General features: G+C 43.6%; 1 protein-coding gene across 6 annotated transcripts in view; it reads left to right on the top strand.

Moving 5' to 3' along the window:
* Positions 1–13,167, top strand: part of DEPTOR (DEP domain containing MTOR interacting protein) — a 192,153-nt gene that overhangs the window by 114,369 nt on the left and 64,617 nt on the right. Inside the window, exon 8 of one of the 6 annotated variants that reach the window (XM_060128285.1) lies at positions 1,498–2,179. The exons of 4 other annotated variants lie outside the window; for them this stretch is intronic. In XM_060128285.1, the coding sequence (XP_059984268.1) occupies positions 1,498–1,707 (210 nt within the window). In that variant the 3' untranslated portion in view covers positions 1,708–2,179. Of the gene's footprint in view, positions 1–1,497; positions 2,180–13,167 lie in introns of those variants that run through there. One more of the 6 variants, XM_060128283.1, reaches the window with a different exon arrangement.

The raw sequence follows: 13,167 nt of genomic DNA on the forward strand, positions 1-13,167 counted from the left end.
TCTCCCCCATGAAATGTGGATACCACAGATAACTATATACCTGTTTATGGACTATATGTATGTGCGTATATGTATGTATATGTTTTATACATAAAAAGAGGAAGATTGTTTTTTCATCTGCTAAGAGGTAGGAAAAAGACTACCTAGGTCACCCGCAATGAAAATGCACAAGTTAGGGGAGGAAAGCTTAAGAGATTTATAAAATTGTGTTTTGAATTGAATCATAATTTTCGTATGACAGAATACACAGCTTTTTAAAATTTATTTATTCGTTCATTTATTTATTGTGGCTGCACCGCGCAGCTTGCGGGATCTTATTTCCCTGACCAGGGATCAAACCTGCGCCCTCACCGCTGGACCACCAGGGAATTCCCAACACAGCTTTTAAGTATATAGTTTGATAGGTTTTGTCAAATGTATGCACCTGTGTAACTACCAATCAGCACATAGAACATTTCCCGTATTCCAGAAAGTTCCCTCCTGCCTCTTTCCAGTCAGTCCCCTCCCACCAGAGGCAACCACTGTTATGAGTTCTGTCACCAGAAATTAGTTTAGACTTAGAGTCAGACAGAATCCTGGCTCCCCTCCTCATGGCTCTGTGATGTTTGGCACAGTATTTCTTTTCTCTGGGGGTTTTTCTCATCTGGTAAATGAGGACATATGTGGAGTCCTCCTTACAGGGCTGGTGAGGGAGGCGGGTTGCCCTTCATTCCCCGCAGCGTGACTGCAAGGAATACATCTCGAAGAGGTGTTCCTAGCTTGTGGAATAAGTCTGAGCATTTCTTCAATCCTGGAAATCCTTCTCAAATTCCCTGAGCGCCAGCCTTTCCACTTCAAGTTGCCATTTGCCTCGTGACCTGAGAATTCTGCCCAGTCCTCCCACTTCCCCCATGTTTCTGCTCCTAAGCTCATCTAGAAAGCCACACTCTGCTGCATACTGAGGCTGCAAGGTCCTTTCTGATGGATTTCATCCACTAGCACTTTCAGAAATCTCCCAGAAACTGACATATATACACCACTATGTATAAAATAGATAACTAATGAGAACCTACTGTATAGCACAGGGAACTCTACTCAGTGCTCTGTGGTGATCTAAATGGGAAGGAAATCAAAGAAAGAGTGGATGTATGTATACGTATGACTGATTCACCTTCCTGTGCAACAAGAAACTAACGCAACATTGTAAAGCAACTATACTCCAATAAAAATTAATTTTAATAAAATCTCCCAGAAAATTTCCAGAAGTCATGTCTGACTTCTCCTGGCCATTCTTCTTCCTTTCATCTGACACATCACATTTCCTTTACTTGTGGCCCATCCCACATTCACCGAGGGCTTAAGTTTCTCGTTTGTGTTTGGCACCAGGTCATGTCATAAAGAGCCCAGGCTTGGGTGTCAGACACCAGATGTTTGAGGCCCAACTTCACCACTTCCATAGGACCCAGGATAACTACTTAAACTCTAGGCCTCAAATTCCTCACCTTCTTTTTTTTTCAGTATGCGGGCTTCTCACTGTTGCGGCCTCTCCCATTGCAGAGCACAGGCTCCGGACGCACAGGCTCAGCGGCCATGGCTCACGGGCCCAGCCGCTCTGCGGCATGTGGGATCTTCCCAGACCAGGGCACGAACCCGTGTCCCCTGCATTGGCAGGTGGACTCCCAACCACTGCGCCACCAGGGAAGCCCTCACCTTCTTTTTTTAAATTGATGTATCGTTGATGGACAATATTATTTAAGTTTCAGGTGTACAACATAGTGATTAACAATTTTTAAAGGTTATTCTCCATTTATAGTTATTATAAAATTGGCTATATTCCCTGTTATACAATAGATTCTTATAGCTTATGTATTTTATACATAATAGTTTGCACCTCTTAATCCCCTACCCCTATTTGCCCTCCCCCCTTAAATTCTTCACCTTTACAATGGCACTTATAATAGTTACAATTAAATGAAATGTGTCCTAGCACAGTATCTGGCTCATAATAAACAGTAAGCATTTGTAGGTGTCATGTATTATATTGCTTGTTAGAATCTTTGTGATGGTCTTCTGGCTGAGTCTCGCTTAAATAAATTTATGTTTACAAACACATAACGCAGAGTCACAAAACAGTAGCCAAAATGGGATATCATGGGAAGCAGAATCTATGTAATCATATGTTTCTGCCATATTGCCGCATGCCATTACAATTCTATCACTTTCTTAGAAATGCTAAATCTCTGTTTCTCATCTTAAAATGGCAGTGTTAATTGCTTCATGGCATGACTGTGAGGATAGATAAGGAAATGTGTATGAAGTATCAAGCCCCTGGCCTGTCACATAGTACCATTTAGTGAGCATCAGCTAACGTATTTCATCAAATATAAGGTGCGTTGATCATAAGATGTGACCCGATTTCAGAGTTGTTAAAAGGTGCATCTGAAAATAAGTGATTATTGGCATTACATCAAATTTCAGCCCTACTGACTGCTATACACATATCAGTGGGTTTGTTTTCACATCTTGCTAAGCTTTTTAACACTGAGGTGAAACTAAACACTTTTAATCAGAACTGTAGAAAAAGGAACCTTTTACAAAGCAAAGACACGGGAAGTGTTAGAAATATCTTGGTATAATCCTGAGCTCTTCCTAAGTAGATCTGCTATGGGATCTAATACTGGCTTTCTTTGTGCTGGATCCCTGGAGACAGGAAGAAGGGCAAGTACTGAGAAATGGACAGCCCTGGGACCCCCGGGTCTTAATAGATTAGGTGGTAACTTTATTTTTCTGGGTCACAACTAAATAATTAGTGAGAGGCCAAATCCTGTCAACCCTCTGAAGGACTCCACAAAACCAGTTACCCCAAGACTGTCTCCAGGTGTAAAGTCAGGGACCTCCCCAAGACTGACTGTATCTGGAAGAAATTCAAAGCTGTCCCAACCCAGGCAGGACATCTCTTTACAAAGCTGTACTCCTGGATTTATCCATATCCATAAACAATCCAAGTATCATGGGAAGTAAAGATAAATATAGTAGTGTCTTTACTGTCTCCACTTGTATGTGACTTACAGAAGATTCCACAGTTTAAGGCTATATATATCAGTTACAATTAGCTTCCTTTATGAACGAAGTGAAATCTTCATGAACAGTGGGTAAGACTAGTATTTCTTTTTTTTTTTAATTTATTTATTTCTTTATTTTTGGCTGCATTGGGTCTTCGTTGCTGTGCACGGGCTTTCTCCAGTTGCAGCGAGTGGTGGCTACTCTTCCATGCAGTGCACGGACTTATTGTGGTGGCTTCTCTTGTTGCAGAGCATGGGCTCTAGGGGCACGGGCTCAGTAGTTGTGGCAGATGGGCTTAGTTGCTCCGTGGCATGTGGGATCTTCCCGGACCAGGGCTCGAACCCATGTCTCCTTCATTGGCAGGCAGATTCTTAACCACTGTGCCACCAGGGAAGTCCCTAGACCAGTATTTCTTTGCCATGTAAAAGCTGGAAAAAAGTCAATTCAAGACTGAGATATGTCTCCGAGGTCTCTGATTTCCCACTTTGTGTGTTTTCACTTTGCTCGGCTTCCATTCGCAAGGCCACTTCATGGTCTAGGATGGCTGCTGTAACTCTAGCCATTAGGTTTACTTCCTGAAAGTTGCACACACTACTTCTGTTTATATTCCATTGACTAGAACGTAACCACACATGGCCACACTTAGCTGCAAGGGAATCTGGGAAATGTTAAGTTTATTCTGGGTGACTCTTATGGGTTCAGTTGTATACTGGTCCCAAAAAGATATATTGAAGTCCTAACCCCCCCGTACCTGAGAATGTGACCTTATCTGGAAATAGGGTCTTAACAGAGGTAATCAAGTTAAGATGAGGTCATTAGGACTTAATCCAATATGACTGGTACATTTACAAAATGGGTGTATTTGGACATAGAGACAGATCCACACAGAATAAAGATAATGTGAAGGCATACATGGAGAAGATGGCCATGTGACTGGAGAGATGCGTCTACCAGCCAAGGAATGCCAAGGATTGCCAGCCAACATCAGATGCTAGAAGGTACAGGGAAGGATTCTCCCCTAGAGCCATCAGAAAGAGCATGGCCCGCTCATACCTTAATTTCATACTCCTAGCCTCCAGAACGATGAGACAATGGATTTCTGTTGTTTTAATCCACCCTGTTTTTGGTATTTGTCATGGTAGCCCTAGGAAACTAATATAGCGACCGTGTCCAGGGAAAAAAAGGAGGTTCTATTAGTAAAGAGAGTAGGGACAATGGATCTTGGAGGACAACTAAGAGTTTCTGTCATTGACCAGAAAGAGCTGTACCAACATCCTTCAACTAATACTTATTGAGTGCCTACTGCATATGGTGCGCTGTGGGGTCTGCTGGTGGGCAAAGCAAGTGAGGCTCCTGCCCCCGTGGAGCTTCAGGTCGAGTGGTGAAGCAGATGTTAATTATTCACTCAAGTAGTTAATTATAAACAGTAATATGTGTGTTTGACAGGAACATTACTGGGTGCAAGACTTGGGGTCTCAGGTACACATTTTTGTAAGTTTGCGTATTTCATTCATTTTGAGAACTCCACGCTGAAGACTACAGAGTCATATGCTGAGTCTGCCATTTTGCCTTTAGCTTCAGAGTCTCTTAATTTCACCCATCATTTCTTTTTCTGCCAGATAAAGTCAAATATTGTTGGTATTACAGTTACAACTTACAATTCTCAGAGGAGAGCCTATGAGAGAAAGTGAAATGATGGAGAGCGAGATGAGAAAACATTAGTTTGGCAGAGGTCAGGTCACTGGGACGGGAATTATGGATGTTGAGTTGATTGAATGCTTTGTTTTGCACATTCCTGTTGCTCCTCCAGTCTCTTCTGTCTCAGTAAATAGCATTACCATCCACCCAGTTGCTGGGGCCAGAGACCTAGAAGTCATGCTTGCTTTTTTCTTTTCCCTCCAATTCAAGATGCTTCCAAAATGTATCCCAAATGCACCTGTTTTTCTTTATTTTCCCAAATCCAAACCACTGTCCTCTCTCACCAGGACTACTGTGGCTCTAACTGGGCTCCTTACATCTACTCTTTTTTTTTTTTTTTTTACATCTTTATTGGAGTATAATTGGTTTACAATGGTGTGTTACTTTCTGCTTTGTAACAAAGTGAATCAGTTATACATATACATATGTTCCCATATCCCTTCCCTCGTAGCCTTAGAATCCATTCCCCACCTAGCAACTGAAAACAATCAGGTCTGCCATTCCCCTGCTTGAGAGCCTTAGTCGGTTTCACTTTGCAATTCAGGTAAAATCTAAAAGCATTACCTTGGACTCACAGCCCCACGTGATCTGACCTCTACCTGTCTTTCAAATCTTCTCTCCTTGCCTCCTTCCTCTTTGCTCGCCTCCATTACCACCTTTTACTTCCTCAAACCAGTGATTGCTTTCTCTCCAGGAGGCATTTGCACCTTACACATCTCCTTTTTAGTTAGGATGGGAAGTCTTCATAGCATTTCTGACCACATTTCATTGGCTGGAATTGTGTTGTGTGGTCACTTCAAAGGAGCTGGGAATTTGAATATTTTATTTTCCAACTTTCATAGGGCGAGAGAAAGAGTGGATGGGATGAGGTGAGTCGAATCAAACCAACAGTATCTACCAGAGCCACTCACTTCTCTCCTTTATACCTTCATGTCTATTTTCTTCATAGATACGTATTTATTTTTTTTGAACCTCTCTAAGACATAGGCTCTATGAGGGCAGGGATAGTATCTAATCCTTTTTCCTTTTTTAAAAAAATATTTTATTTATTTATTTGGTTGTGCCAGGTCTTAGTTGTGGTAGGCGGGCTCCTCAGTTGCAGCTTGCCTGCTCTTTAGTTACGGCACATGTGCTCCTTAGTTGCGGCTTGCTGGCTCCTTAGTTGTGGCATGTGAACTCTTAGTTGTGGCATGCATATGGGATCTAGTTCCCTGACCAGGCCCCCTGCATTGGGAGCCCAGAGTCTTAACCACTGCACCACCAGGGAAGTCCCTCTAAATCTTTTTCTTTTTTAACTACGTGCTCAATGAATGTTTGTTGAGTCAATAAATTGACTTTGGTGAGTAGAGACAGTGGAGACTCAAGTCTAGGCGCTATCTCTGCTTTACTAGAGTAAAATGGCTTGTTAGAGTAGCAGATAGCCAGTGGAATTTCATTTTAGCACCTACCACACCACATGACAATAGGTTCTCACTATTTTTAAAAATCTCAATTGATTCCATTTATTCGTCTTAAATAATTGGAAGTTGATCCCCAAAGCTCTATCATTATATTCTAAGAGAGACAGACAAATATAAAATATACTGCAGACCAACAGCAAGCATGTAGTTCACGTGAAAATCGCTAGCATCTTGCCTTGTACAAAGTTGGTACCCATTTTTGTTTTTTAAAAGAATTTGAGCATGTCCATGGACGTCCAGACAATATATTATTTAAGATAAGGAGGCAGATGGCATTGAATATAGTTGTATAAAAAGGTAGTTTTTCCATGTAACATTTTGGGGCACATGTCCGATCCTTTCAGTAGATTTAATGGAGAACTAGTGAAAACAGTTCTAAGACCAATTAAAGCAACATTTGTTGCGCGATATTACATGCTGGGCACTGTGCTAGGTGCATTATCTCTGATCATTGATAATAACAATTCTGGACATAGGTGTTGTCTCCATTTTACAGATGGAAAAAAATGAGGTGCAGAAGTGTTAAGAACTTTGCCTAAGGTTAAGACGTATATGAATTCAGATATGCCTGGCTCTAGATTCTGTGCTTTGGAACCATTATTGTAAATGTGTGGAACTGATTATATCAAGAGAAGATATAAGCCAAAAATGCCCTTAATCTACCATAGGGATTTAGATGATCCTGTGGACAGAAGGATAATATTGCATTTGGGTCTGCTCTGTATTGGCCCTTGTATAGCTATGTCCTCCAAGAACATGACACTGATAGGTGGCATTCTTGTGAGTTAAGAAATTCAGATCAATAAAATGTTTAAAAGTAAAGGATTGAGCTTTGAAAACTAGAAAGAGTATGTCCTTATCTCTGAGCTTTCTGTATCCCAGGATTTGAGCAGCCCGAATCTGTGTATCATTAGCTGTAATATGATACTCAGCATTTAAGCTGGGCTCCTGAATGAATATTTTCTGTTGGTCGGAAGCCTGAAAGCATGACTCTTAGTGTCTCGGGATACCAAGCATAGATCCTGACGATGTGGTCATAGAGAGCCTCAAGCAACATCCGTACTAAGCATTGTCAGATACCTTGTTCCACTTAGGGCTTTAGTTCCACTCAGGGTTTTTCTTCATTCTGTGTTTTGTCTGACACTGGTTCAAGTTCTCATTCTGGCTTAGTCCTGTCTTTAGACTTGTCCCCCTTTGCCCTAAGACTTCATTTTCTGCTTCATTTATCCTTCAGCCCCCATGCACATACATACTCTTTCTACCAGTCCTGCTGTGCAACCAGAGTGCAGCGTCTACAGAAGACCTCCAGATTGCCAGGGACCTAGGATGCCCTGATCCCCACAGGACCTCTCTAGGCCAGTATAGATTTTGCCCGTCTTTTGATATCACTTTCAAACTAGTTTGACTTCTGGGAGGTGAAAGAAGCCATTGACAATGTTTAATGGTTCTTGGCTAGATTTTATTCTTGGCTGTTATCCAGGATTTTTCATTGGGTAGATTTATAAATGTGTTTGAAATTCACCCATATAAAAATGTCTGTTGAATTTCCAACACCAATAGTAGTGTTATTTCCACTACCAGTAATCAGAAACTTAGAGTTAAAAAGGTTCCACTGGTTCTTAACATTATTTAGGTCATAATTATGACCCCATTATTTAGGGGTCATGTGCCTCTTTGAGAATCCAGTGACAGCTATGGGCACTCTTCCTAGGAAAAAAGGGTGTGTGTGTGTGTGTGTGTGTGAGAGAGAGAGAGAGAGAGAGAGAGAGAGAGAGAGAGAGAACCACATTTGCACACAGTTTAATGCTGTTTGTGGATCATCTAAAACTTATCTTTGGACCCCAGGATAAAAATCTCCCAGTCTAATCTCATTTAACAGGTAAAAAAGGTAAATCCCACAGAAGTGAAATGACTTATTCAGGGTTAAGGCAGATAAGCAGAACTGGGGTCTGAGCACTCCTGACCGTGCTGTGAAATTGTATGTGTGTAATATATCAGCTTTAATGCCTGGCCCAGGGGACACCCAGTTTATATTATTTCCATCCCTTCTCTACCCCACCCCTACCATCATATTCATTTCAGCGATTAATATGATATGGGCTGGTTTGAGTTTATATTATGTTCAGCTGTTTTTAATAGTAATAATGAAGATGCCTTGCTTTGGTAAAACATGTGTCAGAGAATATTACATTTCTCACAACTTCCTGATACAGAGCTGAATAAGTACTATTAACTCCATTTTACATGTAAGAAAATCAAAGACCCAAGTAAGTTGTTCAGGGCCAAGTGAAGAGTGAGTTCCAGCTCTTCTCATGCCGTGAATTACATTTTGGGGGTACTGGGCTGTCGTCTAATCCTCTTGTTTAAAATAAGCATAAGCAAGAACGTGAAGGTCCTTGAACGAATGCCCAGACCAGTGTTTCTCAACCTTCACTAGCCCTCAGAATCACCTGGGAAACTCCTACAAAATACCCAGAGGTAGGGACTCAGTTGGTCTGGGGTGAGGCCCAGACATCAGTACTTTCCAGAAACTCCCAGGTGATTTAAATGTGCAGCAGCCAACAGTAAGGAATACCATCCCAGACCTCTTATTTTTTTATTTTTTTGAACATTTAAAAAATTTTTTAAATTTATTTTTGGCTGCACTGGGTCTTCGTTGCTGCGCACAGCCTTTCTCTAGTTGCAGCGAGCAGGGGCTACTCTTTGTTGCGGTGCATGGGCTTCTCATTGCAGTGGCTTCTTTTGTTGTGGAGCACGGGCTCTAGGCGCATGGGCTTCAGTAGTTGCAGCACGCAGCTCAGTAGTTGCAGCAGCGGGCCCTAGGGCGCATGGGCTTCAGTAGTTGCGGCACGCGGGCTCTAGAGCATGCGGGCTTCAGCAGTTGTGGCACATGTGTTCAGTAGTTGTGGCTGGCAGGCTCTAGAGTTCAGGCTCAGTAGTTGTGGCACAAGGGCTTAGTTGCTCCACACCATGTGGGATCGTCCCGGACCGGGGCTCGAACCCGTGTCCCCTGCATTGGCAGGCAGATTCTTAACCACTGCGCCACCAGGGAAGTCCAAAGTGATTATTATTATTTTTTTTGGCCACACCACGAGGCTTGCAGGATCCTAGATCCCCGACCATGGATTGAACCTGTGGAGTGCAGATTCTTAACCACGGGACCGCCAGGGAAGCCCCCCCGACCTCTTAAAAAGATGGGTTCAGTGCTGCATCATCCCTTCTGGTTGTTGGATGAGAGGCTGTGCTGGTTTTCATGCCTCAGATTCAAACAGAAGGTGGTGTTCCATGGCTTGTCTTTGAAAGATATTGCAAAGGCATTTGCATGGTGTGCTTTGGGCATTGAGGTGTTTCCTTGCAGTGTTATCAGTTACAAGCACGTTTAGAAATAGCTGAGCTCCAGTTGATGTCGGTATGCTCATGGAGCAAAACATGCAATGCAGCAGCCTCCAAAGCCCAGTAACACAGTGCCCGAGCCCATCTTGCTCCTGAGCTCATCTCAGCTGCTTTGAATCACTGCAGCCGTGCCACGTGGCATTCAAGAAACCCGGCTTCCCCTAACAGCCAGCATAAGACATAGCTCTTGTCGCGTGTCCCGTACAGAGGGATGGGGTTTGGGGATGGATTTTCAGCCACATTGGATGATGAGGCTGCCAGTGAACAGCTGTGGTCTTGTAGTCTGGGAAGGTTCCACTGTGTCCTGTTCTCTTTGAACAACAGAAGCTTTTTAAAAGAGAAGGAAAATACACTGCATACTGTCCCAAGGCAAGTTTAAGGCTGGTTTAAGGAGATTGATTTCTTATTAATTCAAATGTGCTTTGGGTATTTCAGTTTAAAACATGGATGTTTCTCCGCTGAAGAGCAAATGTTTACTTCCCCTGCCCCTTTGCTTCATACTAGACCTGTAGCCACCCAGATCTGGCTACCGTTTGCGCTGAGTAATGAAAAGTTCCCAGAGCAGGCTTTTAAATGGGGCTGTCTTGCCGGGGGCGGGGAAGGGCAGCCGTCTGCTTAAGGAGGGCCCCCAGAGCCCCTCTGCGTCTTGGAGGAGAAAGCTGCCTCTGTCCGGGGCCATGCGTGACCAGCTGTTTTACCACAGTAGGACCACAGTGCCCTAACTACACTGTGTTCTGCGCGGGGCAGCCGCCTGCATGTACCCACAGCTGGGGTTGATGAGATCAGGTTCCACTCCCCAGAGCCAGAATAATCAGGAAAAGGCACAGAGCTTTTCTTTTTAGGCCCAGAGGTGGCATGACTGTTTCCCACCTTGGCTAGGTCAGCGGAGGCGGAGGACCGCAGGGTACTCATGTCTGTGTAAACTGGAATCCAGTGCTGTGGGTCCACATGTGCGGCACAACTTATGCATCTCAGATGCTGTGGAGAGTCCAAAGTCATCCTCTCTAAGAGCTTCTGATCTTGTGGAAATAGGATATATACAGAGAGAAATAGCTGGAAAAAAAATTACATGTTTGTCTATAATTAGGTGTTCCATTTTTTTTTAACATCTTTATTGGGGTATAATTGCTTTACAATGGTGTGTTAGTTTCTGCTTTATAACAAAGTGAATCAGTTATACATATACATATGTTCCAAGAGGGAAGAGATAGGTGTTCCATTTTGCAGTAAGGATTCCATGTCCATCCCCGACTGCTTCCCCCATCACCTCAATGTCATAGACTCCCAACGTGGACTTTTCACCTCAAACTATCTCAGAGCTCCAGGCCACATTCCATGTCACCCCGGACACCAGTGCCAGCATGTCTCATCAGCACGGCAGTGTGTCCAAGTCCCTGCTCATCTTTGCCTTAAACTTGCTTCCCCCTCAGCTCAGTGCCTTGTGACCACCTAGAGGGGTGGGATAGGGAGGGTGGGAGGGAGATGCAAGAGGGAGGAGATATGGGGATATATGTGTATGTATAGCCGATTCACTTTGTTATACAGCAGAAACTAACACACCATTTGTTAAGCAATTATACTCCAATAAAGATGTTAAAAAAAAACAACTTGCTTCTCCTGTTAATCCTCAGACTCCATCCTCAACTCTTTCAGCCCTGTCTATGCAATTTCCATTTTTATGCCTCCCTTAGATTTCCATCACTATAACTCAAGTTCTGGCTCTTTCGTCCTCTATCTCAAGCCTGGGTGACTAGTTCCTTTTTTACACTTCTTTTAGAGGGTCTGGTGGTGGGTGTGAGAGTCCTTCTTGTTGGCAGGGCTGGCAGTTGGGAGGAAGAGATAGATACAGAGCTGGGGGGAGCCAGGACAAGCTGGAAACTACCAGCCCTTCTGCATTTACCTCTCACCTCAAGGGCAACTGAGAACAGGTTGTAATCCCTTAACATCTCTGCATGTGCGTTAATAACTTCTTTTTTCTACTACTCATTTCATATTCCCTGGACACTCAGCGAACCCCTCAGTTGTTTATGGTTTCCAAATCTTTACTCCTGGTTGGGTGACTTCCACTTTCTTTCCTGAAGGTTCTGGAATGGGATTATCAGGGAAGCTGGTGAAGAAATCTCTGGGAAGCTATGAGCTCATTGGCTGGTGGGGGGCTTGAAGCCACGCTTGTTCGTCAGGGCTGTCAGTGGGGAGAAGAACTGGGTCTGGAGCAGCACAGAACAAGGACAGGCTGGAACTCTATGGCATCTCCATGTTGGCCTCTCACTGCATTTAACCATGGCAGCCTTGAGGAATGTTTGCTCTCACTTCTACCTTCCAGATATTATGCTAATTTCTTCTGTGGCCAACTCCACTCTGAAACTGCCCTGGGAAGGGAATCTGGGAAATGTAGTTCTCGTTTGGCCAAGTTGACACCACGGAGCTCTACCCTCTTATTTATATTCATGTCCTTCCTACTAACTGACCCACAAAATGTCCTCGGTACAAGTATGAGGAAGGGATGGGGAGAACGAATATGAGATCCAGCCAGTAAAGGAGAGTGAGGATGCCCTGAAAAAGGGGTAGATCTTCCCTTGGGTACGGTACCTTGTACATGCTACTGCATATGGAATTGTGTTACATACGTCTAGGATGAGATTGCTTTCACTGTTGTCTCTGTAAGCAGAAACTATCTCTGTCTTGTTCCCTCTGGTTCCTTGAGGCAGGGACCCAAAAAGGATGAAATGTTTAAGATAGGAGTCTTCAGTTTGGTCTTTTCTCTCCAAACTTCTAAAAAGAACTGGTTCTGGCAGACTAGAGTTGTATACACAACCTGGCTTATTTTCGCTGCTTTGTAAAAGACAGAAGAAATATGACCAGGCTGAATACGGCCATCTGGAAAGTGTTCCTGGAAGCATTTTTGAATGCCCAGATTGGAAGTCAGCTTTTCAGGGTTAGCCTATAATCACTTTACTGCATACAGGCTTAGCAAAAAGAGTTTGGTCTTGGCTAAGAAAGCAGTGGATTAGCATTAGAAGTAAACATTCACAGGCATGAGAGCTGACCTGGAGGGTAGACTGCTTAATGTAGCAATGTCTGGTATGTTCTGTAGGGGTGGCGGAAAGAAGGAGCCAGTTTTTGTTGGGCACCAGGCTGGGTGCTCTACTAGTCGTTTAATATGTATCATCTCCTCTCGTCTTTGTCACAACCCTATGAGCTGGAGAGTAGCTATATTTTACAGTTGAGGCTGACAGAGTTTGAATCAGAGCCTCTGGTTTTACTAAATGACAGAACCAAAAGCCAGATTAGCCCAGGTCTGTCTGGCTCCAGGGTCCTTGATCTTTCCATTATATCGTGGTGCTCTTCAAATCTGTTCATATTATTTTACTTTTCTGGTCCTGAGTTTCTCCATCTGGCTAATCTTGGCGAAATACGTAATCAACTCTGCCAGGGGTTAGGTGTTTCTCTAGGAATGGAGATACCGGAGGGAACCCCGGTCTTCAGCTCCACACGTTCTCTGGGACTGGTGTGAGCGGCTTCTAACGTTGACATGATCCGGAATATGACACACTGGGCCGTGCCCTCCGTTTAT

Source organism: Lagenorhynchus albirostris, chromosome 17 (assembly GCF_949774975.1).
Source record: "Lagenorhynchus albirostris chromosome 17, mLagAlb1.1, whole genome shotgun sequence".
NCBI classification, from domain to species: Eukaryota; Metazoa; Chordata; class Mammalia; order Artiodactyla; family Delphinidae; genus Lagenorhynchus; species Lagenorhynchus albirostris.